The sequence below is a fragment of the Pelophylax lessonae genome, assembly GCF_965119305.1.
Source record: "Pelophylax lessonae genome assembly, chromosome: 7".
Lineage (NCBI taxonomy): Eukaryota > Metazoa > Chordata > Amphibia > Anura > Ranidae > Pelophylax > Pelophylax lessonae.
This window is the reverse complement of record NC_138774.1, coordinates 149,038,577-149,066,084: the sequence shown is the minus strand read 5'-3', so window position 1 is coordinate 149,066,084 and position 27,508 is coordinate 149,038,577. Positions and strand designations below refer to the sequence as shown.

The following is a 27,508-nucleotide window of genomic DNA, read 5'->3' as shown; positions in this document are numbered from 1 at the left end:
CCCTGCTTTGCAGAGATAGAAAACTGACAGACCTCTGTACAGACCTCATAGGCGTGCGCACGGGGTGTGCCGGGTGTGCCCAGGCACACCCTAATCACCCTCCCCTGTCCAGGGGTCGGCAAGGTGTCTGCACACGGACACTGGTGTCCATGAGCGGTCCGAGTCCGTCGCCACCACTGACTTTTTCAGTCGAGTCTCACTGTCTGAGACTCTTCGCGACTCTTCCTTTCACTGAAAAAAATAGCTGCTCCGCCTCTCTGCTGCCTCCTCAGCCAATGGGAACAAAGTGTACACGCCCCCTTCCCCAGCGCGCCTTGTTCGATTCTGAGCAGGAGATGCTGACTGCTGGAGAGGAGAGTACACAGTCTGCAGCCTTTAGAAGAAGGTAAGTTGGGGAAGATAATCTAAATGTATTTTTTGCCAGTACTTACCCTGAAGAGGAGGGGGAGGGGCTGTGTTTTCTCTTCCTGTCTCTGAGTCAGTTAGTTGTTTTTTCTGTGAGGAGCAGTACACTGATTCTGGAGAGAGGATATTCTCTAAACGTCTCCCCCAATCATCTCTGCTACACCTCCCTACTCATTACCTGCCCACCTCCTCCTCTTCTGCATTACCACATCCAATGTCAGTGAGCTGCTGGAGCACTACAAGTACCAGCATGCCAGGAAAGTGGGGCAGCAGCAGTGTATTTAATCAAGCTGATGTTTAAATGGAAAGTGCTGGTGTGTATACTGTGTTGTGTATGTGTATACTGTGTGTATGTGTATACTGTGTATGTGTATACTGTATGTGTATACTGTATGTGTATACTGTATATGTGTGTATACTGTGTATGTGTATACTGTGTGTGTATACTGTGTATGTGTATACTGTATGTGTATACTGTGTATGTGTATACTGTGTGTGTATACTGTGTATGTGTATACTGTGTGTGTATACTGTGTATGTGTATACTGTGTATGTGTATACTGTGTATGTGTATACTGTGTGTGTGTGTATACTGTGTATGTGTATACTGTGTATGTGTATACTGTGTATGTGTATACTGTGTGTATGTATACTGTGTATGTGTATACTGTGTATGTGTATACTGTATGTGTATACTGTGTATGTGTATACTGTGTATGTGTATACTGTGTGTGTATACTGTGTATGTGTATACTGTGTATGTGTATACTGTATGTGTATACTGTGTATGTGTATACTGTGTATGTGTATACTGTATGTGTATACTGTGTATGTGTATACTGTGTGTGTATACTGTGTATGTGTATACTGTGTGTGTATACTGTGTATGTGTATACTGTGTGTATGTATACTGTGTATGTGTATACTGTGTGTGTATACTGTGTATGTGTATACTGTGTATGTGTATACTGTGTATGTGTATACTGTGTGTGTATACTGTGTATGTGTATACTGTGTGTGTATACTGTGTGTATGTATACTGTGTATGTGTATATTGTGTGTGTATACTGTGTATGTGTATACTGTGTATGTGTATACTGTGTGTGTATACTGTGTATGTGTATACTGTGTGTGTATACTGTGTGTATGTATACTGTGTATGTGTATACTGTGTGTGTATACTGTGTGTGTATACTGTGTATGTGTATACTGTGTGTGTATACTGTGTATGTGTATACTGTGTATGTGTATACTGTGTGTGTGTATACTGTGTATTTGTATACTGTGTGTATACTGTGTGTGTATCCTGTGTATGTGTATACTGTGTGTGTATACTGTATGTGTATACTGTGTGTATGTGTATACTGTGTGTGTATACTGTGTGTGTGTATACTGTGTGTGTGTGTATACTGTGTATGTGTATACTGTGTGTGTATACTGTGTATGTGTATACTGTGTGTGTATACTGTGTGTATGTGTATACTGTGTGTATGTATACTGTGTGTATGTATACTGTGTGTGTGTGTGTATACTGTGTATGTATACTGTGTATGTGTATACTGTGTGTGTGTATACTGTGTATGTGTATACTGTGTGTGTGTATACTGTGTATGTGTATACTGTGTGTGTGTATACTGTGTATGTGTATACTGTGTGTGTGTATACTGTGTATGTGTATACTGTGTGTGTATACTGTGTATGTGTATACTGTGTATGTGTATACTGTGTGTGTGTATACTGTGTATGTGTATACTGTGTGTATGTATACTGTGTGTGTGTGTGTATACTGTGTGTATGTATACTGTGTGTGTGTATAATGTGTGTATGTATACTGTGGGTGTATACTGTGTGTGTGTATACTGTGTGTGTATGCTGTGTGTGTGTGTGTGTGTGTGTGTGTGTGTGTGTGTGTGTGTGTATACTGTGTGTGTGTGTATACTGTGTGTGTGTGTGTATACTGTGTGTATGTATACTGTGTATGTGTATACTGTGTGTGTATACTGTGTATGTGTATACTGTGTGTGTATACTGTGTATGTGTATACTGTGTATGTGTATACTGTGTATGTGTATACTGTGTATTTGTATACTGTGTGTATACTGTGTGTGTATACTGTGTATGTGTATACTGTGTATGCATACTGTGTGTGTATACTGTGTGTGTGTGTGTATACTGTGTGTGTATACTGTGTGTGTATACTGTGTATGTGTATACTGTGTGTGTGTATACTGTGTATGTGTATACTGTGTGTGTATACTGTGTGTATGTGTATACTGTGTGTGTGTGTATACTGTGTATGTATACTGTGTGTGTGTATAATGTGTGTATGTATACTGTGTGTGTGTATACTGTGTGTGTATGCTGTGTGTGTGTGTATATACTGTGTGTGTGTGTGTGTGTGTGTGTGTGTGTGTATACTGTGTGTGTGTGTGTGTATACTGTGTGTGTATACTGTGTGTGTATGTATACTGTGTGTGTGTGTGTGTGTGTATACTGTGTGTGTATACTGTGTGTCTGTGTGTATACTGTGTGTGTGTGTGTATACATGTGTGTGTATATATATACACTGTTCAAATCAATATGAACCCAAGGTTGGCCCAAAAAGTGTGTGTGTTGTTATATATATATACACACACACGCGCGCACACACGCACGTGCGCGCGCACGTGTTTAAGCTTTGGTTTGAGGTGCACACCCTAATGCCATAGGCTGCGCACGCCTATGACAGACCTATATTGTTTATCAGCAGGTCTTGGCCGTGAATCATTGGTGGGGACTTGCTGACAGGCTCCCACTGTGTGCAACCACAGCTGGTGCTGGACAGGGGGCACACAATGTGTGCGCCATAAACCCAGAAGAAGGCAGTGGCGTACGGGTACGTCGCTTTGCCTACAGCGGCTGCCCATCCGCAGTAGATTGTGGGCGGGCGCTATGTGGTTAAACTTCTCATTTTCAGCACTTCTCTAGTACAGACAGGGCTGCTGTTAGAAATCACAGGGCTCCATACAACCTACCTGAACGGGCCCACCCCCTATCAAATGTTCTCTGATGAGCGATTCAAATGCTGACACCTCTTCGGAGAGCAAAGCACATGTAAAAGTGCCCTTAACTTTTTTTTTAGAACTTTATTTATTTAGCTGCCCTGTTGGAGGAGGGCTTTGGTAATGTTTTTTAACCTTTGGAACAGAGACAGGGAATGAGGACATACGGTAGCTTCCTACATCCCCTTTTCTACAGCCTCAGATGCACAGATGAATTAATACAAAGCCTTTAGAGGCTTCCTGTTCATTCACAAACTGAAGCATAGTAAGCACAGTAGAAATGAGTGAACACAGGAGCGATCGGTACCAATCACTCACTGTGTTCTTTCAGGAAAGGAAGGGACTGATAAATATGACATATTTATTGACTCCTGTTCTCCATTATAAAATGATCCTCCTGTGTGTCCTCAGTAGCTGCCAGCAGAGAGTAAAGGAGAGAATCTGGCAGCGCTGTGAAGGAAAGGGTACACAGGAGGGCCAAGGCAGCAGATGAAAGGGGGGGTTCACAGGTGGGGGTGATCAGAGGGTAGAAGGGGGGTGGGGGCGCAGATACTTGAGAAACTGATCCCCTTGCAGTGCAGCTGGAGGGAAGGAGAGGAGGAGAAGTCGGCATTGCTGCAGGGGGAGCCACAAGAGGATCGGTGTCAGCAATAAGGCAGTACTGCTGCTCAGCAGGTGCCTGGGTCCCCCTTTTGAACTGATTGGGCCTGAGCCCGGTACAGGAGGGCCAGCTATACTGCCTTATCAGCGGCCCTGAGTATAGAAGGCAGGCTCTGTGAAAGGTGTGACACAGCAGTCACTGGGCATAGTGATTACGTATCACAAAATTAAAGTAGTAAATGAGTGGGGATCTTCACAAAGTAAGTTTACAAACTTCAAATTAATAGTAGTGTAGAAATAATTGAAACAAAATATGAAAGTGAATATATGATTTTATATTTTGACCATAGATACACTTTAGGCTATTAGGCCAGAGTGACAGCCAAGCATTTCCAAGGAGAGGTGAGTAGCCCCCGATTCCTCTATCCTATGGGTCATTGCAGGTTGTCCTTGGCTCTATCAGTCTGGATGGTGTCCCTGCTTCTGTTTGTGGACATGTGGAGTGTGCTGTGATCTGACAGATCATTTCCCCCCATGTCATGCTCGATCCTCAGGATTCCTTGTCCCTGTCATGGGACCAGTTTTGGAGGAGAATACATTGCAGTGATCTATCAGTCCTGAGCACCTCACAGCACCGCAGCCTCACACAAGTCAAATTAATGACATTTCATTGAAAAGTGGACGCATCCACTGCCTGCAGAGAGGGGGGTCTGTATGCTTTCTCCTCCTCCACCCCCTCTAACACATCCACAATACAATTCAACCCCTTTCTGATGTGTTGTATTTAAAGCTTTAAATAGACAAATACTTAAACACAAGTACTATTATCAACCCAGGGAATGATGGAGATCTGTGTGTTGCAGACTCCCCTCCGCCTTGACTTGGTATCGCCCAGATTGTAACTGTTTCTCTGTGTAGGTTTCCTGTTCAGTTTCTTTGAGGACTGACCATGGCGGCTACAGAGGTTGCTCGGCAGATGGTGAGTGGTGGATGTGTGGGTGCAGTAGAGGGCTCTGATCGCCCTGATCCGGGGATCTCCCATCCTATGATGGATGCCTGGCTGTGCATTATTCATGTGTGATGGTGCAGGCTGCATCATGTGCCTATCCTGCTTTATGCCTGGCTGTGGTGGGGAGCAGAGCAGCCCCCCCCCCCATCCTATTGTAGAGGCGGTGATCGGAGCCCCACACTCACACCATCACAGCCAGGGCGTTGGCAATGCTGATGGCACTGTGAGGATAAGGAGATGATCTGGAGAATAACAGGTGCACAGCAAAAGCTAAGCACTGATCTAATGCTGTCTGCAGGCTGATCTTCCTCTGATTGCATCCAGCATGGAAGGAGGGATTGTGGAGGGCACATCTTCTATGTCTCTGTATGGTGGGGGGGGATCTCTGCTTCTATGTGTCACCATCATTCATAGCGGATGGAAGGGGTACCATGCAGCATCATGTGTCTGTGTGTAACCTAGATGCAAAGTGAACCTGTTACTGACCTGGGCAATTCAATCTGAGTGGATGATGAATGATGTATAAGCAGGGCACCAGAATGGTTGATCAGCTAAAGTTCTATGCAAATCTGGACTTTTCTTGTATGAGTCAGACTTGGCCCCGCCTCCTATACAACTTTACTGCACAAGGTGTAGAATGTGTTGGGCCAGGGGGGAGATCCAGAATGGTGGAAGGTGCAGGGATAGGCTGTACTTAAAGTGATGCTAAACATTATCCCTATTTCTAAAAAAATAATCTGTCATGAGCAGTAAAAGCAGGTGTTTGAGCCACGGTTTTACCGCTTCCCCACTGACTGCTCACCTAAACACAGAAACGCAGCTGCTTAAGCTGTACACCTACCGCAATGCTTTGCAGTGTATGCCATTCGCTGACTATGACCCATTCAAGTAAATGAGGCTGCACCACAACTACTTGATATGCACAAGGATGCTGTGTGGTGGCTCAGAGTTTTGGGATTTGAAGTGTTATAACCCCACAACAATGAAATCAGTCTGTATATGTAGTAAAGCATACTTGTTATACTTACTGTGGAACCTAAGGGGTTAATCCTTGGCATTGTGTAAAAAGGCTGTTTGATCCTGTCTTCTCTCATCCCCCCTCCCCTTCTTTTACTGTTCCCAATCCATCTGCTGATAGAAAAGAGCCCTAGGAGGCACTCTGCACATGCTCAGTTTGGTGTGTATTGCTAAAGAGGTGTTTTTTTTTTTTTTGGGGGGGAGAGTGCATTCGATCAGCACTGTCCAGACAGAGTCAGCAGTCATGCAGCCTCATAGGACAATTAGAGTAGAATTAAAACTCCTCCTACAAGTTTTAACCAGATATGGATAGAAGTCACTTTACTGATGATGAAAAAAGGTATTAGGCAGTTTATATTTACTAAAATAATTGCATTTCCATGTGCTGTGTACTGTGGGAGACCTGATATAGTGACTGCAGGGTCCTGGGTTTAGTAACCCTTTAAAAAAGACAGTGAGAAGGCAATGTATTCCTCCTCACTGCCTATCAAATGCAGTGGATTGCTTTTCAGAGGGCAGTGCTAGTGTAAATGAGGATGAAGGACCGGAAGTTTGACTGGGCTTATAATTTATTTTCCTCAAAACGCATCAAAAGTAGTTCAGGGACTACTTTGAAGTCGGTGCGACTTCAAGTCGCACAGATATGAATGGGGCTCGTTGGAAATAATCGAGAACGGCTTGTCGTGAGATTTTGCAGTCCCAAATTGCATGATAAGTCGCACAAGTGTGAAAGGGGCCTTAAGTTTACCTTTTCAAGAAAATAGACCTTGGAGTCCAGGGGCCCCAGTATGTAAAGTCTGCTGTCGGCTGACATCACAGAGTTAGCCCAGGCTCTGCAGGTATCCTGACAATAATGTCTGGATCCACCCAGATGTCTGACTGGCAGCTGGCTCAACCTCTCAGATCACTGGTAAAAGCCTGAGCCAGCTGCTCCTGTCCTCTCCACAGTTTGGCGCTCCAGTGAGTGCTGGAGGGGCAGAGCAGAGAGCGGTGACTGACAGTCACCGCTCTCTGCTCAGAACGCACTTGAGAACTGAGTGATTAGTGCTCTTTGACCTCTCAGTTCTCGGTGAGGAGCCATCAGGGGACAGCTGTAGCATCAGATCCATGCTGCTGCAATCTTGGTGATGATTGTTTTGTTTTTTTAAACCTGAACTTCTCTTTTTAAAATTGCTGCACAGTATTGCATTAATGTAATTTTTAACAAGCTGAAATCCGGTACACAATACGACCTGACGCTGGGTAATTCTGATGAGTAAATCTCCAACACGTCTGGTTGTGGAGAAGCCCGTGTGTTCTGTTTCCCAATGGCCCATCACTGTGGAGGACTGGATGAAGGGGCCATCGGGATTTGTGGGGAAGTGGGCAATCCACAACACTGCTAGGTCCTGCAAAGCCTCGCCTGGTCACGGTGGTCTTTGGTTTGGTTGTATTGAGAAGGGGCTACAGGTATGTATTGCACTTCATTTTTGGGGTGTAATAGTATAGAAAGCAGGAAAAGTTGGGACTTGTCTATAAATGTGTTGGCCGGTATGTCTCCAAAATATCTGTGACATGTAGTTGTCATTTAAGGTAAGCTCAACTTTTCCATTTAGTTATCTGCTCAATGTGGATGGTCCGTCTTTGTGTCCTCTCAGTGAGCACTGCAGTGATTGAGTAGTAAGCGCATCTGCCCAAATAGGCTTTGGAGACACCGCTGTCGAATCATGGTTGTATTAGTCCTTTTGTTGTATGTATTTATAAGGCATTATGATATGGTTTGTTCTACAGCAGGCAAAATCATTTCCAGGGACATGTAGTATTTATAAATATCATTGTTCTAATTGATGAAGCGATACTCCTGGTGTATTGAGCGCTTACAAAGCTTGGCAATAAATACTATTCATTTTGTAGCAGAGGCTTTTCAATAAAAACTCCGGTGGAAAGAAACTGTCAGCCTTGGAAAAAGTAGTTCTTACTTCTTAAATGAAAAACATACGGTTCTGAAGAACATTAACCACTTGCCGACCGCCTAACGTACTTTTACTGCGGCAAGTCAGCTCCCCTACGTGAAATCGCATACCTGTACATCATTTTTGTGCAGCGGCTCCAGGGGGCGCACACTGCCAGAGGCACGATCGCGCACTGATTGGCTACAGGGGGTGCCAATTAGTGGGTCCGGCGGACCTGATGTCAACCGGTCACCCGTGATCGTTCAAGAGAGACACAGAACGGCGATCTGCCTATGTAAACTAGGCAGATCGCCATTCTGACAGGGAGGAAGACCGAGATCTTGTGTTTCTTCTAAGCAGGAACACTGATATTGGTCTCCCCCCCCCCCCCCAGTTAGAGCAACCCCCCGACAGTTAGCAAACACTTCCAGGGAACACATATAACCCTTTGATGTTAATCCCTTCCCTGTCAGTGTCAGTACAGTAACAGTGCATATTTTTTTTTTTTTTAGCACTAATCACTGTAATAATGTCACTGCTTCTCAAAAAAGAGTCAAGTATCAGGTGTCCGATTTGTCCGCCGCTATGTTGCAGTCCCGCTAGAAGTCGCTGATCGCCGCCATTGCTAGTAAAAATGCAACCTCTATAGGGTCCAGGTATTGCCTCATGCTACCAGTAATGACGCTGACCCTAGCCAAATGCAAAACTAGTGAAAAACAGTCAGAAAAGATGAGTAGGGGGAAAAAAATGTCATTAACCTCCCTCCTGTTCAACCATTCTTATTTTGGGGGTCATCTTATTGTTGCCCATCTAGTGCAGCTGTTGATAATTTCATTAACACCAAAGCAGCTGAAACTGATTTACAACTCCCCTATGCTACTTAACTGAACAGATCAATATCCCAGGAGTTTAATTGACTTGATGCTATACTCTGATTAAAACGTGTTCCTTTATTTCTTTTGAGGAGTGTATTTAGATACTCCATAGCGCGTAGATTTCTTTTGGACTAAAGGCCCGTACACACGTACCGATCGTCGGCATACAAACGTCGGCGGACGAAAGATCTGCCGATTGTACGCTTGTTAGTATGGTGCCTCCGACAGCTGTCTGCGCACATTCTGCGGACAAGAGTCTTTCTTGCAAGCATTTAAATTTTTGTATGCCGACACCAGAACGGACGATTGTTCGCCAGTCAGTACAGAATTCTGCCGACAGACCGCAGATTTGCAAGACTGGGCATGCTCAAAAAAGAAAAAACACAGGGAAAGTTAACCATTACATGACATCACTTCTGCAGTCGGCTGTAGTCGGCGGACAAAATTCTTGGGCAGTCTTTGCACTTTTCAACAGACACCGACATCCCGGGGAGAAAAGACGAACATTTGTATGCCGACGATCGGTACGTGTGTACGGGGCTTTAGGCTCCATTCACACCTGAGCATATCAATTTACTGGTGTTTTTTTAAAGTATTTTAGAAGTGTATTACAAGCGTTTTATGGGGGTTTTTGTTTAGCCGAAAGAAAGTACTAGGAGGAGGCGAGGGAGAGGAAATTAGGGGGTGGAGAACTGCTATTTGAGCATTCTATGAGCGTTTTTCTACTCCTGTCAGGCATTTCTATTGAAGTCTATGGGGCCAAAAAACGCTTGTAATTTGTCAAAAGAAGCTCATGTACTTTTTTTGAGCTTCAGGTGTATAAAAACCAAATAATAACGCACTAAAGCATGGGTGTCCAACCTTTTGGCTTCTCTAGGCCACATTAAGTGTAGAGAAATTTTTGCGGGCCGAATATATATTATATACTATAGTTAAGGTATATAAGTAATAAAACGCCGCCATGCCCTTCCCACGCCACCGCACCCCCCCCCCCCCTCGCACTAATTCAACACAACACAACTAGAGGATGATCAAATGAAATAGAATCAGTATACAGAGGTTTACTTCTTCTGAGAGATATTAAAGGAACATTCTAACCACCATTAACACTTCAGTGATTTGAAGTGGTCATGGTGGTAGGAGTCAGAAACACTGCACATGCTGGGATATTTACAGTTATCTGCTGGGGGCTAGTTGCACCCCTAGCACATATGAGTTAGGCAGCCAGAAAAAGTTATGTCCTTATTCATACATGTATGAACAAGGACATGACATATTATGACAAAACACAACTAGTTATTAAAAAACATATTGCAACAATTTACACACGCTAATGCACATACCTTTTTCTACTTATTTTGCAGACTGCTGGTGCGGGTACTGCTGGTGCGGGTAATGCCGGCGGGTAGTGTTGGTGGGTAATGCTGGCGGTTGTATCTGCCAGTTACTGCTGGTGGGTACTGCTGGCAGGTACTGCTGGTCCTGGGTTGGGTACTGCTGGTCATGACGTCAGGTACTGTTGGAGGAAGCAGCGGCTGCAGTAGAGAGCAGAGCCGCTGCTTCTTGTATGGCTCCTGTCACAGGCGGAGTGAATTTCATATCACTGCCTGTGACAGAGCCGGAACTTTACAGGAAGCATCGGCTCTGTCACTGACTGCAGACATCCTAAGTCTCTTGCGGCAGCCAGGAGATCGCACGGAACTTGCGGGTGTCCGTGAGCCCCTGGCCAAAGGTGGGAGACTGTCTGGAGTTCCACGGCCGGTGGGCTGCATTGCCTGAGGTTCTCAGCTGCAGGTTGGACATGCAGAGTCATAAGAGAGCAGCCAGCACAGCAGAAGACAGTTTGTATACAAAATTATAACAAAATGGGCGGCGCAAGTGTATCCTAGATTATTATTAATAATAATAATAATAATATTATTATTATTCAGGATTTATATAGCACCAACAGTTTGCACAGCGCTTTGCAATATGAGGGAAGACAATACAATTTCAATACAGGAGGAATTGGACGGCCCTGCTCGTTAGAGCTTACAATCTAGAAAAAACTCTTGTGAACAAATAAATGTATATAGAAAATAGTGAATAATTGAAATGATCAATATATCTTATTAAAAAAATGTAATAAACATAATGCATATAATGCAGTGAGCTACACATTGGTACAATGGTACATGTTGAATGTACCGTGGCATTTAGGAGTGATGAGAAAGAAAGAAGGAAAAAAAGTTCCACAAATCACAAAGTCCAGACTGATGTGAAAACGTGAATCTTCGATAAGTGATCCAAGTGAATATTGAGTAACACTGTGAATAGATCAACCACCACCAACATCAAGGAGGCTTACCGAAACAAATGGAGCCAGTTTAGCTTACGCCTTAGCTCCACACCCCTGAATGTTCTACTTCCACCAACAATGGGGACAGCTCAGTATGGGATTGTTAAGTCACAATGAGGCATGGATAAAGTCTTCTCCAATTAGATGAATAATCTGGGGGAAAAAGATAAAAAGCCTCCACATAGCCATTTTATTTTCTAGGGTCTCTGCTAAAAAAACATATATAATGTTCGGGGATTCTAAGTAATTTTCTAGCAACAAATACTGTTTTTTTTTTTTTTTTTTTTACTTGGAAACAAAAAATGCCAGAAAAGGCATGGTTCTTAAGTAGAGCCAAAGCTATTTTGGCTGTACTTCTCCTGGTGGATCAAAGGAGTGCAGTTTGTTCTGCACTCCTGTGATCCGCTTTCAGCTGACAGCAGGCTGATCTGAAAAGATTCTGGGATCCACTGAGAGCCTGAGCCAGCTCCTCCCTCCCCCTCCACAGCCCAGCACTCCAGTGAGTGCGGTGGGTGCAGAGCAAAGAGCTGGCTCACAGACTGCTGAGAACTGAGCGATCAGTACTGTTTGAATGCTCCGATCTCAATTCTGATCTGGTGGGGGACAGATGCAGCATCAGATCGATACTGCATCTACCTAGGTGATTATAAATGTGTGTTTTTTTTTTTTTTCCCCATACTTCTCTTCCAAACGCTTTTTATGTGTTGCAGGGCAGCATTTCCTCCTTTCTTGCCTGGGCAAGAATAACGTTGCACGTGTGTGCACAGATATATGCAAGGGCTGGGCACGTCTGTACATGTATTCATACAGAAGCACGTGAGAGCCACGGAAGCATGAGCACAGCTGGGCGCATGTGAAGATACGCCATAGGGCCCTGCCCGGTCCTGAAGGCCAGACCGAGCTCGTCGGCGCATCTGTGCATGTACTGGACTATCAAGCATGGCAGTGCCACACGTGTATAAGGGTAGACTCGCAATCAACAGGACTGAAAATCCTCTTTATTGTGCTCAACCCTCCTAATACTTCTCTGAGCCCATCTTTAACCAGGAATTGCAGGAATGTCTCAGCTACCCTTCTCATTGGCTAAGACAGCAGCGTGGTGTGATTTGCTCCCGCTCCTGTCATTCAAAGTCAGCCAGCCAATCAGGGGAGAGAAGGGTTGGGGCTGGGTCGCTGCTTCGTGTCTGAATGGACACACGGAGCTGTTACTCGGCTCAGGTGCCCCCATAGCAAGCTGCTTGCTGTGGGGACACCCAGCAGGAGGGAGAGGCCAGGAGCACCGAAGAGGGACCCGAGAAGAGGAGGATCCGGTCCACTCTGCAAATCCACTGCAACAGAGCAGGTAAGTATAATATGTTTGTTTGTAAAGTCTGTTTTTTTTTTTTTTTTTTTTTCAAAAAATGAATCACTTTAACTCTCATTTTTAGATGACCTAGTGCAGTGGTCCTCAACTCCGGTCCTCGGGGCCCACTAACAGGCCAGACTTTAAGTATTACCTTTGGGGAGATGCACACTTGAGTACTGCAATCACTGAGCAGAAAATGATATCACCTGGGACGTATTTCAGTTATCTTGCAAACCTGGCCTGTTAGTGGGCCCTGAGGGCCAGGGTTGAGGACCACTGACCTAGTGAACTGTGTTCATAGACAGTGATATTTTGAAGTATTCCTGATCCCATGCAGAAATGTCCATCACAAACTTGTGGCTGTTTTCGGTGCCGTGCCGTCTGAGAGCCCAAAGATCACAGGCATCCATGTTGCGTTTTAGCCTTGTCCTTTGTGCGCATAGATTTCTCCAGATTCTCTGAATGTTTATTAATCAAATAATAATTGCAAGTCATGTTATGATCGAGCCTCATAGTGTGTGGCCTCTACGCCCCAACACCCCAACCGGGTACAAGCTGTGTCCAAGGGCGCAGGGCAGCACACCCTGCCTCAAATGCACGTGAGACCCGATTTTATGAGATTTAGCTTAATCTAAATCGCAGAACAAACTAGCACACAGGAGAAACCTTCAACATTAATATAGAAATATATTATATGGTAAATCTGGAGACCAGAATCTGAATGAGACCAATGTCACGTGTTTATAAAACAAAATGGGTCTCAGAAGTATGGAAGAAGTAGGTATGAAAACTAGATTTACTTTTTTTTTTTTTTGTTAATCTGTATAATGTGTTATTATTCCACTTCTCTGAATCTTTTGATATGATAGGCTCCTTCAGTAGGATCCTATCTCATACAGAAGGGAGGAGCCCAGTCCATAACGTCACAGAACCACTGCTAACTCGGCCGAGTGGTGAGCTATCGGACAAGATTAACAATTGCTTGTTTTTATTGCATGTCGTGTAAGTGTATTTTTTAAGGGAGCATTTTAATAAAGGTTTTGAAACCAAACACTATGGAGATGCTTTTTTGTTTCATGTGGTGGAATAACGTTGATAAGGAGCGATCTATTCCAGAGGTGGAAGGAGGAGAACAGCAGGAAAGATAGTAAACAGTATTTGTGGTGAGGAGCCATTTATCCCAGGAGGAGAATGAGGAGATCAACCCAATGAGAACAGCAGGAAAGATAGCGAACAGTATTTGTGATGAAGAGCGATTTTATCCCAGGAGGAAAAGGGAAGGCAGAAATAGGCCCCTTTTTCCTCATGGGGAGAGTGGTGGGAAAAAGGTCAAAGCTAGGTCAGGCAGTTTCCCTCCTCTTTTTCCTCAGGGAAAAAGGGCGGGAAGGGAAGGCTATTCTCCTGAGGTAGTCAGCTGGAGTAGGAGATCACGTGGCGCTGCAGGTAACAGGTCTCACCTGCAGGGGCACGTGACAGCTAAGGAAGCTTCTGGAACTGCTCAAGGGCTCTATAAAAAGCGGGGGGTTCGCCTCAGCGGGGCTCATTCGCCTCAAAAGGCATATCTGTGGTGTTCCCCCTCCCCTTGTCATGGCTGTTATGTGGTGGGTCACCTTTTGTGGTTAAACAAAGGGGGACGGCTTTCTTGTCTTATTAAATTGGAAGTTATGAATTTTATCTGAAAATATTTATTTATGTAGCCTAAGCCGTAGTGGCTGGGTTGTTAAGAGTCCATTCAGACTAGCGCGACAAGTCGCGGTCGGTCACTCGCCATTGAGTAGTACAGGACCCGTTCTAATAGGAGCGACACAAGTCGCTCCGACTTAGAAAAGGGGTCCTGTACTACTTTGGGGCGACCTGGAGGCAACTTGCATTGACTTCAGTTATATAAAGTCCGTGCAAGTCGCGCCAAAGTCACCGCGACAGCGTGCACCGCGACTTCACAGGTCGCCCCACAAAGTCGTGTCGCGCCAGTCTGAATGGGCTGTAAGCCCCCGTTCACATAGGGGCGATGCTACTTCACACCGCGACCTCCGAGGTCGCGGTGCGAGCAGCGCGCCGCGACCTCGGAGCGGCCGCCACGGACTTCATAACATTGAAGTCTATGGCGGTCGCCTCCTGGTCGCCCCAAAGAAGCTCCGGACCCTTTTTCTAAGTCGGAGCGACTTGTGTCGCTCCTATTAGAACGGGTCCGCAGCTTCCCTATGGGAGGCGACCTGTGAGGCGACCAGGTTGCCTCACAGGTCGCCTTAGTGTGAACGGGGGCTGAGAGTGTGTTGTGTTTGCTTATTTATTTAATAAAGTCTTAAAACCAATAATAAATGGCCACGGCCAATTATTTTCCAAAAGTAATGGTGTGTCTGCCTTTTGTCCTATGAGGAGATCAACCCAATGAGAACAGCAGGATAGATGGTGAAAGGCTTTTGACTGTTGTGAGCTGGGCGGGTATTTCACCTGGTGGTGGGATGGCATCTGGATTTATTAAGAACATTCCCAAAAGCACAGTGGTTGACTTCAGACATTGAAAGTCTTTATTTTTTGTATTTGTTTGTTTTATTTCACATATATGGTGGATACATGATTTGTAAATATCACTGTATGAAGATAAGGTTATAACCAGTAGCGCTACATTGTAATAACGAATATATCTGGCATTTTTAGTGTGGTGGAATTACTAAGTAGTGTTTAGCAGCAAGTGATTCGGTTATTAATTGTCTGTATAGTTCTAAGTTGAAAAGATCACTTTATTGAAGTTAGCGCTGATTGTACACTTAATATTAAATAAACGAACCTAATTAGTTGCAAAATGTTCTTCCTTGTTGGTACCACTTACTTTCCTGGCTTTTTGTTGCCCTGTCCCAACCTTTTTGAGATGTGTTGCTGCCATCAATTTCAAAATTACCTTTTTTTTTTTTCTTAAATGGTAAATTTTTCTCAGTTTAAACATTTGATATGTTTTATTCACAATAGAAAACCTATATGTTTGAGGTCTGAAAATAATTGCATAATGTTTTTATGTAGATTTTTCACAGCCCCAATTTTTTTTTTTTTGAACTGGGCTTTTAGCGGGAGTCCTCTCTCCATCCAGCGCAGTCCTGTCTGCAGCATCGCTGTTCTCGCTTTCTGGTGTCACGGGAGGGTCTGAGAGAAGAGGGAGCCAAAGGCTACTGCTGCTGTCAGTCATATCCTGCGAGAAGGGAGTGGGGGGGTGTGGCTAAGCCAAGCTGTGTGTGTGTCTATGGATGCACACAGCCTGGGTAAGTAGTGCTTCCACACATATGCCCCCTCAGCACATGGCTTTCTGAGGAGCAGAGAGCATTGGCAAGGGACTCCAGAAGAGGAGGCAAGGAAAGGGACCACTCCGTGCAATAGCATTGGTAGAGTAACGGTCACCGACCAACAGTCAAATGACTGTTAACCACTTGCCGACCAGCTGCCACACTCACTTTTAGTGGGGCAGGTTGGCTCTATTGCGCGAAATTACATACCTGTACATCCTGTACAGGGGTGTGTGCGCTGATTGGCCATGGGGAGCCAATCAGCGGGCCACCCGCGTTCGCTCTTCATAGCGGGAGAACGGTGGTCTGCTATGTAAACAAGGCAGACAGCTTTTCTGTCACAGATGAACACATTGATCCTGTGTTCCTGCTATTCAGGAACACAGATCTCTATGTTCATCTACTAAGTTCATCCCCCACACAGTTGGAAAGCATCCCCTAGGGACACACTTAACTCTTTCCCTGCCAGTGTCAGTACAGTAGCAGTGCATATTTTTAGCACTGATTACTGTAGTAATGTTAATGGTCCTCTCAAAAGTGGCAGGTAGGTGTCTGATCTGTCCACCGCAATGTCGCAAACCCGCTAAAAATGGCTGAGCGCCACCATTACTAGTAAAATAATAAAAAAATAAAAACGCCATAAATCTATCCCCTGGTTTGTAGATGCTATAACTTTTGTGCAAACCAATTAATATACACTTATTGGGATTTATTTGACCAAAAATATGTGGCAGAATACATATTGGCCTAAAATGATAAAAAAAATTAGATTTTTTTGTTTTATAGCGCAAAAAAAAAAAAAAAAAAAAAAAAAACAGAGGTGATCAAATATCCCCAAAAGAAAGCTCTATTTGTGGGGAAAAAAAGGACATCAGTTTTATTTAGGTACAGTGTCGCACGACACTCAGTTAAAGTAAAGCAGTGCCATGTTGCAAAAAATTGCCCGGTCATTAAGGGGGTAAAACCTTCCGGTCCAGAAGTGGTTAAATAGTCTAGCAGTGTAGAGTTGTATTAGTGGTGATGCAGCAGATGCTTTGTTTCCAGATATTTAGAAAATAGGGTTAGAATAATCTTTGGTGTACAAAAAATATTGTCGTGTGTGTGTGTGTGTATATGTATATGTATATATATATATATAAATTGTGATGGTCTCTATATGACCTGTCAGTGTCGTACATTCTATATCTATGCTGTTTATGCATTCCAAATCTTTCATTGCAACATAAGACTTTTTATTTTTTTATTTTTTTTTTTTTTTGTAAATCTGATCTGGTAGTTTCAGAAATGAGATAAACAGGTTATTCTGTAGGAGTACAACAATGTAATGATCAACCTAGTACGATCTTTCCAAAACAAAAAGCTTGTTTATTCCAGAGTTCGTATTATGTATTTCATTTAGAGCATTTCTGTCTTTGAAAAGGACCTTTTAAAAACACAGTAGAAATGTTATCTGATAATTTGAACCCCAGTCATGAGCGGTTTGCAGACTTGGCAGCCTTAGAGGCATTTGGCAGCTTCATGGGGGTGTTTACAGGGCAAGTGCCACTACCTGTCCTCAAAATATTCTAACAGGAATGGGTAATGCTAAATATTGGATCTATACAGCACATGCACTATTATTGTTCTATCTATCTCTCTATCTCTTCAGTATCTTTTCTCTTGCATGGTTACCTCCATCCATCCATCCATCCATCCATCCCTGATCCACTTCTTGGAGCTGAAGCCTTCTCTGCCTTTTTTACATTTGTTGGATATTGCAGTAATGGATCTGTATGTCAGAATTCCTGTTTTTCATTTTTTTTTTTCCCCCAATATGAAGGGTTCTTGCAAATTTTGGAGATGGAAGTCAGACTCCAATTGTACATGCCTACTCTCCCATAGTTTCTCACAAGGAATTTTGCTCTTACAGGGCAATATCTTACCCATCACACTTTCACCTAACCATTCTTTCTCCATCATTACCAGAGCCAGATTTCACATGGCAGTCCTTCTCTTTATAAAGCACTTTTATTCTACACATTGTTTTGAATAGGTGCAAAACCATGTGATTGTTCCATGATTGAGCTGTCTTTGATCAGATGTGTTTTTAAATCTTCAATTTGATGGCAAGTGTCCTGTGAATAGTAACATAAAGGGGGTGGCTCTATCTATCTATCCTATCTATCCTATCTATCCTATCTATCCTATCTATCCTATCTATCCTATCTATCCTATCTATCCTATCTATCCTATCTATCCTATCTATCCTATCTATCCTATCTATCCTATCTATCCTATCTATCCTATCTATCTATCTATCTATCTATCCTTGTGTGATTTCCTTCAATTGCATGCCACAAATTATTAATTTTCCTTTGGTTGTGGGTAGAATTAATTCTTGTACTTCCTTTTTTTTTTTTTTTTTCCTTGGGCAGCAACGAAGAATGAAAGCCATAAAAATACCATGGAATGGAAACAGTTTTTGTAGCCAGTGGTACAGGGTGTATACCCCTATGGCAGTCTTTCTAACAAGGCAATCCTACAAGGGGAGTCTGCTGTGTCAGCCTCGCTTTTCTTCATCCTTAATTCCAAATGATAAAGAATATGTTGATGAAAAGCTGAAACTGCCCCATGACCCTTGTCAGCCCAGACTAATGACTATCTACAAATCCCTGTACTGAGTGCCCACTGCTGAATGGTGACCTATGACCCTCTATAGCAGGGTGATGGGACTGATGAGACCTATGACCCTCTATAGCAGGGATCCTCAAACTACAGCCCTCCAGCTGGTGCATAACTACTCATCCCATGAGGCATTGTAAAACTCTGATATTCAGGCATGACGAGAACTGTAGTTCCTGAAAAACTGGAGGTCCATAGTTTGAAGACCCCTGCTCTACAGCCTGCTCCTCCTCTCTTCTAGAGTAAGGGCAGGAGAAATATAGTGATCTGGCTTTATATATATATATATATATATATATATATATATATATAATATATGTGTGTGTGTGTGTGATCATGCACAATCTGTTGTATGATTAGCAATGGAAAAATAAGTCGCGCAAATGTTCCAAAAAGATCTAATCATCTACTAAATGCTTCCTGTTTTCTGATTTGGGAAACAGTAGGTTTGACTTTCTGCTGTGGCGTTTGTGAATTTGTCTATTTTGTGATCTGGCAAAATATTCCTTCTAAACCTTTTCCCACACCTTCTCAGTCCTATTCCTTTCTACGGATAATAGGTTTGTTTTGTCGAGATACAGAATTGGCCAGGCTATAGGGACCTCATTGTCTGTCCTTCAGTGTCCATATGCTGTCTGTCATCCTGGGACCATCCTCCTTACCTATTGATTGCTTAACTAATTATCGCCTGTCTGCTCCTGACCCAACCCTCATTCACAACCCCATCAATGAACATCAGTGACCTCAGGTTATTTGTTTATGCTGGCTACTTTATTATGGAGACATTTCTTATCTTTTCTCATCCGTTCACTCATTTTTTTTATTTATTTTTTTTTTTAATCCCACATGACCAGGCTGATTTAAAGGTGTTGAGAATGTTTATAAGTAGTTTGTGTGAATATTTTTTAAATCTTCCTCAAGCTATCTGTCAATTAAATAACTAGGGTATTCTCATAGCACAAGTCTTGTGAGTGCGAGGCTTTAGCTGTGAGTGTATACTGCACCATGTGTTCCCAACAGATGTCTCCAATTCAGATATGGCCCTGTGCTTGCCTTTAACTGGCCTTTGGAGCACTATTTCCCCCACTGATACCATAAATGGGGTGCTATATTTCTCTTTGATATCAACAATCGGGCACTATTCCTTTTCATTAAAAATAATGATGGGGCCCTGATGCTGGGGCGTTTTATTATCCCCACTGGCCACATCTGTCCCCCCTAAGGCCTGAAGGACATTAAATTGTCACTTTGCTTAGGTTGTAGATCCCTGCCTAGAACACCGTGCACACACCTGTCCTTGGAGAGCAAAGAGAAATTAACCCCTGCCTTCCCTAGAACACCATTACAAAGTATATTCCATTCCCTTTTTTTTTTTTTTTTTGCTTTTCTCCCTCCAGGCACACACGTTTTATCTTACTGTCTTCCTATCATATGACAAATTGGCACACTTTCAGATTTGCTTTATATTTAAAAAGGCAACTTCCCAAGTTTCAGCAGGAGGTATAAAAGTATGTTGGTGTCTGAAACTTCACTGAAATATGTAAGACATAATAAAGTCCAGTGTGTGACGTGCAGCACCAGTTCCTCAGAGCTACCTCTTATTTTAGGAGTAACATGGTGCAACAATAGGTCCTTAGCTGAAAATCTCTCCTGATTGTTCAATTTCTTCCAACATCACAGGTGTCAGATGTTTCATTTTTTTCTTTAAGAGTGACGAGTTGGGGGGTTTAGAACCACTCTGGGGCTTTTATGACCTTCAGTGTCTGTCAGGGAGGTCCACGCTCTCTCTAGTTGTCCTAATCACTATTGTCGTTGGGAATAAAAGTAAGGGTAAACCCAGAATGTTGAGTTGTTACAGTACAGGAACGGAGAGGAAATCTTCCAAAGGAGACCCTTCTGTGACAACTAAAGCCCTGTAAACACGAGTAGAAATTCGGCCAGGAAATTTCGTCCGACGACCGATCTGCCGATTTTCGGCTTGTTAGTATGATGCTTCCGACAACCGACTCCGACTTTTCGGCCGAAAAAATCCTGGTGTCGACCATCAAAACACGTCTGATTTTCGTCTCATTAGTACAGATTTCGATGGGGAAAAATCTTATGAGCAAGACTAGGCATGCTCAGAGATGAAAGAACACACAGAAAGCAATCCAACACATGACATCACTTCTGAAGTAGAATGCTGTTGTGCGGGAAAATTCGTGTGCAGTCTAGAGCACATTCCAACCAACAGACATGACTCTGGACAAAAGACGGACGACCGGTCGACGGAAATTCGTTGCGTGTGTACGAGGCTTTAGAGGCGATATTCCTCGCATTGGAAAGTTATCCTTTCACTTTATGTTCATTCTGCTGGACTACTTTTATCCAAATGGGGCAACGTTTTGGCTTTAGATATGCTTTAAAGATTGACAGCTGCTTTAATCCATTTTAAAAGCATTTTTGAATATAGAATGTATATAATGACTTTTTTCTGAAATACAAGATTTGCATAGTGCCGTACATGCACCGCCATACCTCATGTGGCAAGATTTATGCTTGGTGATGGGTTGGTCAAGCACCAAGTGCCTCCTTGTGGGAGGTAGGGAGAGTGAGCATTTTCCCAATCCCAGGAATCTACTGCAACAGGGGCGGCAACCGAAAAGAAAATAAACTGACTTGGACTTTATTAAAATACAATTTTAAAGAGGAGTACTGTACATTTGATCAGGTTAACATTGTGTAAATTTTACAGCATAATGGGGCATTAGTTGCTGACCAGTCAATGTTTTAGTCTCCTTTTTAAACATGAAGATTAAGCATTACAAGCTGGTAAATGAGATGCCAGTGTGGAATATCGTGTGTGTTCCGGGGGTTTACCCTATTGGTGAAAATCCTCTTTTGCCTGGCGCTCCGATGCAGCGACCTTGCTGTCCTTTCCAATTAGTTCTGGGAGGAGAACCTGGCACTAAATAAATACTAGCATTGCCTTTGGGTGGAATATGGATTGTTGAAAGCATTAGAGCTGACATTATGTAGTGCTGCCTAGTAAAGTATCTGCATGAAAATATACATAAAGTCATGTGAAAATGGGGGTTTGTTTTAGATTATAGCAGGCAGTCCTTGATATTGTTCTAGGCAAGCAGCCAGACACATCCATGCATTTACTGATATCTATATAAATGTGTTTATATCCTAATGCAAATACATCTTTCCACTGCCCCAGGACATGATTGTTATCTGAAAAACAACAAATATACAGAAAAAACTGCAAAGCACTGGAATTAATTTCTCTGTTGTAATTTGTTGAAACGTGGGGGCATCATAAATACTTTGTATGGCTTTAAAGTCTTATAATTGTGCTATATTGCCTATAACATTTATTTTGTGTCTGACTGCCAGAGAAAATGCATAGGACCAGTAACTGGGACAAATTAATAAAAAGCAAAGGAATACAATGGGTGGTAGCAGTGTTGGGGTAGTCACTCAAAAAATGTAACTAGTTACTAGTTACTTCTGTAAATTGTAATGAGATTACTTTACTAGTTACTGCATTTGAAAAGTAACTTCACTACTTATTACTTAACTTTCCTCTTTCTTAATTGACCGTGTAGAAGAAGATACATGACACTCTTTCTGCATAGAGTTTATTGTATAAACACAGGCTTTGGGAAACATTAGAACAAAACCTGAAAAAACAGAATAAAACATAAAGTGCAACAAAAAGTCATAAACTTCATCCCTCTCTATTCTTCAAAATAACGATTGTATCGCAGGGCTTGGGTAACGCAGGAAAGCGCGTTCCTATAGCCTAGTAAAGTAGTGTAGTTACTTACTATAGCCTAGTAAAGTAGTTACCAATATTAGTATTGTAACTGGTTACATTACTTTGTTACCGAAAAAAGTAATGTAGTTACTGTAATCAGTTACTTTGTAACTAGTTACCCCCAACACTGGGTGGTAGCGATTGCAATTTACTGAAACTAGAGCACACAGAATCTGGTACAGCTCTGCATAGTAAAAGTTCAGCTTCTAGGTTTTATTGTCTAAGCTTAATTCAAGAAGCTGGAGTTCCTCCAGTTTTTGTAGACACCCCCTCCCCCCTCCCCCAATGTGTTTTTTTTTTGCTTCCCATTACTCAGAAGTCAGATGGTTCTGAATGTGACGCACTGCATTTCATGTGTTGCTGTTGCATAATGGACAGGTGTGAATCTGGCCTTCTAGTTGGTGTACATGTAACTGGAGTATTAGGGAATGTAATTAACCACTTGTACAGCGAGTGAGCAGTGGCTGTAAGCAAAGCGACTTACCCGTACGTCGCTGCCTACTTAACAGCTTTAGGGAGCGCTTCCCGCCTGGCACCCGCTGTAATTTTACACAAAGGGAGCCTGTCAGCAAATCCCAGCCAAAATGATCCCAGCCAATGATTTATGGCTGCAACATGCTGGTCGGCTGTGTACATTCACACAGGGCAGCCATCAGAAATTTGTGGGCCCCTTACACCGCTTTAGGCGTGCCCCCCCCCCCCCCCCCAGGGCCGGTCCAATAGTTGTCCCACTAAATCCACTCACTGGCCATCCCACCAAGGCCTTCAGTGCACCCACTTTTATTTTAACCCTCTTACAACTTAATATATAAAAATGAATCCAATCCAGCAAAGAGAAAATCTCAATCCAGCAAAGAGAAAATCCCAATCCAGCAAAGAGGCGGACCCATATATTCTGCAAAGAGACGGACCCATATATTCAGCAAAAAGACCTCCCAATCCAGCAAAGAGCCAGCCCCATATATTCTGCAAAGAGACATCCCAATCCAGCAGCAAAGAGATGGACCCATATTTTCAGCAAAGAGACCTCCCAATCCAGCAAAGAGACATCCCATCAGCTGCATTGGCTCATCACATCTACCACAGCAACAACTTAGTCTCGTGGGTTGGGGCCTGGGCGGCCGGGCCCCTCGGTATGCCCAGGCCCCCTACATGTGCTTTGCAGGGTTTTTTTCCGCCTTCCTCTGGATCAACTGCGGGTATAGGATTGTGTATATGGGATTGTATGTTTGGGTTTTCAATACTGTTTTTTTTTTTTTTTCTATTTGTTGGACTTCTGTCTTTTTCAACCTGACTAACTATGTGTATGGCCTGTTTCCCCCCCCCCCCCCCCCCCGAAGGCAGCTCTGCATTCACAGCCCAGAGCTCTGTGTTGATAAATAATAATTCATATACTATAGTTTGTAGTAGGGATAGACCGATATGTTTTTTTTTCAGGGCTGATACCAATATTGGGTTTGGGGAAATAGGGTTTCCATCCGTCCAGATTTGACGGATCGGATGTCAGCGGACATGCCTCCGCTGACATCCGATTCCCCATAGAGATGCATGGGGCATCCGTTCAGATCCGCCAAAAAAACAGACAGGTGGATCTGAATGGTCCATCTGTGTGAAGTCCTCTTCTCTCCTCCTCCTCTACGGGCCAAGAGTCTTTACCTGACAGGGAAGGTGACACAGAATGAGTCCACTCAGTGGAGCATTCCTATAAGCCTTCCAACCGCTGTTGTCTGGTAAGTGTCCATCTAATCTACTATTGAGCATGCAGGTGATGCATGCAGCACTCAGAGGAGTTTCCCAATGGCACCTTTCCAGTTTTGTTCACATATTTGGGACTTATTTTTAATCATTCACAGCTTTCATATGGGACTTTTTGTATGGTTACCCAATATATCACATATGTCACGTTTATTTGCATTGAAGTGCAATATTTGCAGAAGCATCAGGTGGTTGGTTACGTATGTTTGCATCTAACATCACTTGTTTTTCCTGTGTTTTCACTGTGAGTTTTCACTGCCAAAACATCTGTTGTTGTGTTTTATGGGTTTAATTTGTTTAAGATGGCGCACTAGTTTTTTTTTTTTTTTTTTTCAGCTATTTATTTCCGGGTGTTGAGGGAATTCTAGGTGCTGCAATATTATACATAGGTTAGCGCATCCTTAATTTTTTTCTTTTTTCAAAGTGAAGCTTTACCTCATTTACTAAGCTCAGGAGCAACTGCATTTGCAAAGTTCACAGTCAATTTGCTTTTAGTAAATCACCCCCAGTGTGTGTTTTGCTTTCCATTACATGGGTCAATGTAAATATCTAATTTCTATCATTTGATCATATTTTTGGTATGAAAGAATGCACTGCTTGTATGAACAAAACTCCGCAGTTATATTTGATTTGTCATCAGCAGACAAATTTGCCAGATAGTGAATTCCTGTAACTGAACATGCAGCAAGTAGCAGAAGTACTTTGTAGAATGTGAAATGATAAAGGTCAAAAGTTGCAGACTGGTGCTTGCTTGTTTACCTTCGCTTGATAGGAAAGGCTTAAAATAAACCTGAAGTGAAGCAAAAAGTTATTGTAGCAGACCTAGACTCTGGTAACCTTAACCATTAAACAGTGGGGTTGATTTACTACAACTGGAGAGGGCAAAATCTGGTGCAGCTGTGCATTGTAGCCAATCGGCTGCTAACTTCAGCGTTTTTTCCTTTTTTTATTTTTTTTTATTTATTATTATTATACTGGTTTTAAAGCGCCAACAGTTTCCGCAGCGCTTTACAACATGTTAAGGTTAAGCTTTGACAAAAAAAGACTAAAAAAAACCTGGAAGCCAATTGGTTTCTGTGCAGAGCTGCACCAGACTTGCACCCTCCAGTTTTAGTAAATCAACCCAGGTCAGTAAAAAATATAACATTTTACTTTCTTCTGCTCATTTGCCTAGGATCATTTTGCCATGTATTCCAAAGCACAGTGCAGCTACAAGGCAGCCACTAAATCGGTGAAGCAAGAGGTCATTGGACAGTTGTACCTGTGCCTAGACCTGATCTACTGATAAAGCTGCCACTGTAATTGGTGATCAGAAGCAGAAGTCAAAGAGCTACAGTATATCTCTGGTGTCCCAACTCCCAATTGACTCCTGTGAGTCTGAAAGAATCGGGGTGCCTGCACTTTCACTTATGCTAACTGATCTCGGTTACACAGCGTATTTATAGACTTTATATATAGGTCTGCTTTAACTTCAATACTCACCTTCAGTCTGGTGCTGTCCCCACCAGAATGTGCTGTCCCCACCAGAATGTCTCCTCCTTCCAGGTTAAATGGTGCCTAGCATCCTTCAGCACAGTTCTTGTGAGCTTAGAACTAATGCTGGCCATACACTAGCCGAAAAATCGTTCGAAAATCTGTCATTTGGTCCGATTGTTTGTTTTTCGTCCAGTTAATGGACGCAAATAGAAAATCGTTTTTAACTTTTCAGAGCCAAAAAATCGAAGGAACCGTTTTGGAAAATTCTGCCGAATTAATAATAAATTGAAAGGAAATGTGTTTCTCAGCCGAACTGTTCGCACTAGGCATATGTGACAAACTGAACGAAAAACGTCCATTGAACGATTTATCGTTCAAAATTCGGTCATTACATGATGGCACGATCGTCTGCTCTCACGGCCCATTTTTCCTTTTTCGATAAGGAGTTAGAATGATTTTTTTGGCTAGTGTATGGCCAGCTTAAAGAGGAAGTAAACCCTCCTCAGGAAGTTGTACCTATAGGTAAGCCTTAATATAGGCTTACCTATAGGTACTGTAAATATCTCCTAAACATGCACCGTTTAGGAGATATTTACCTTTAATGCAGCCAGTGACGTCACTGGCGCATGCGCTCTGAAGGAACGGCAGATCGTGCCGTTCCTTCAGAGCCCCGTGCCGTGACCGTCGGCTCCCGCGCGCGTGCGCGGGAGTGACGTCACCGCGGCTCCGGCCAATCAGATGGCCGGATGCCGCGATCCCGGAAGACGGGCGACTATACATGTCGCCCGTCATACAGGTAAGCGGACGGCACGGCGGGGGCTCGTTCTAAGGTAAGTATTTCATAATGAGCTAGTATGCGATGCATACTAGCTCATTATGGGTTTCTCTTTCAGGATTTAAAGAAGAGGAAAAAAAAAAATCTCGGTGTACAACCTCTTTAAGTATTACTTCACTGAATGGCTCTTACTCATTACATCTTCAATGTTCCTGACTGCCCACAGTCCATGCTGGACAATAAGAAGAATATGTGACATTACATGACTGTCCAGAAGGAGCAAAGGAATATAAGGTGTGGAGAGGAGGCGTTCACTTAATACTAAAGAAGAGTGCAACTTGTTATATTTTAATCCTCTCCACATTTACTTTAAATATTACCTACAATGACATCCTCGTTTCTGCTGTCTAGAACGGATGTGAGGTGCGGTGAAATGGTATCATAACCACATTTCCTGATGTAGCAGGAAGTAACTAAATTCATGTCTGGGGGATGTTGCTGGTCTTAAAAATCATGTTATGGTATCTGACACTGTAGATGTACAGCTGCCATTTTGGAATAGTTTCCATGGATGGAGCGCATCTCTTCCTCTCCAGTGTACACAGACATACAGTATAATACATTTTTACTCTGTGATCTTTTAATCAGGTCCAATAAGAACTTTTTATGAATGGGATAGACTAGCTACAAGTAGTCCAAAAAAGAAAAGAGTAATGCTAAGCACCCTGCTCCTGCGCTCAAAATCAGGTCCTCAGGCTGTTTCAATCTAGGAACCCACACTTGGCATCCCGTATGGCTAGGCCTTGCTGCCCTCTACAACCGGGGTGGTCAAAGACACTGTAAAACAAACACAAAGAAAGGGCGCACCAGCCTAGCGCATTATCCTCAGCAAGCTTTTTAATAAAATAGTTTAAAATCAGCTACTCACAAACATGCATGATAGGTCAGCATATAGATTCCAACGAACAGCATCAAAATAGAAAAGTCCGAATGTCATATGTAGACGGAAGACTGACGCGTTTCGAGGCCTTGCCTCTTCCTCAGAGCCTGGGGGCCATGACCAAGACCATGGCTTAAATAGAAATAGTAAATCCACAGGTTGGAGGGTCATGTGAGGCCTGACCATTCTATTTAAGCCATGGTCTTGGTCATGGCCCCCAGGCTCTGAGGAAGAGGCAAGGCCTCGAAACGCGTCAGTCT

General features: G+C 43.1%; 1 protein-coding gene across 4 annotated transcripts in view; it reads left to right on the top strand.

Annotated features, from left to right (window-relative positions):
* Nucleotides 1–4,912: 4,912 nt before the first annotated feature.
* Nucleotides 4,913–27,508, top strand: part of SEPTIN6 (septin 6) — a 93,455-nt gene continuing 70,859 nt past the window's right edge. For all 4 annotated transcript variants that reach the window (XM_082263511.1, XM_082263509.1, XM_082263510.1 and 1 more), the window contains exon 1: nucleotides 4,913–5,025. In XM_082263511.1, the coding sequence (XP_082119637.1) occupies nucleotides 4,996–5,025 (30 nt within the window). In that variant the 5' untranslated portion in view covers nucleotides 4,913–4,995. The remainder of the gene's footprint in view (nucleotides 5,026–27,508) is intronic.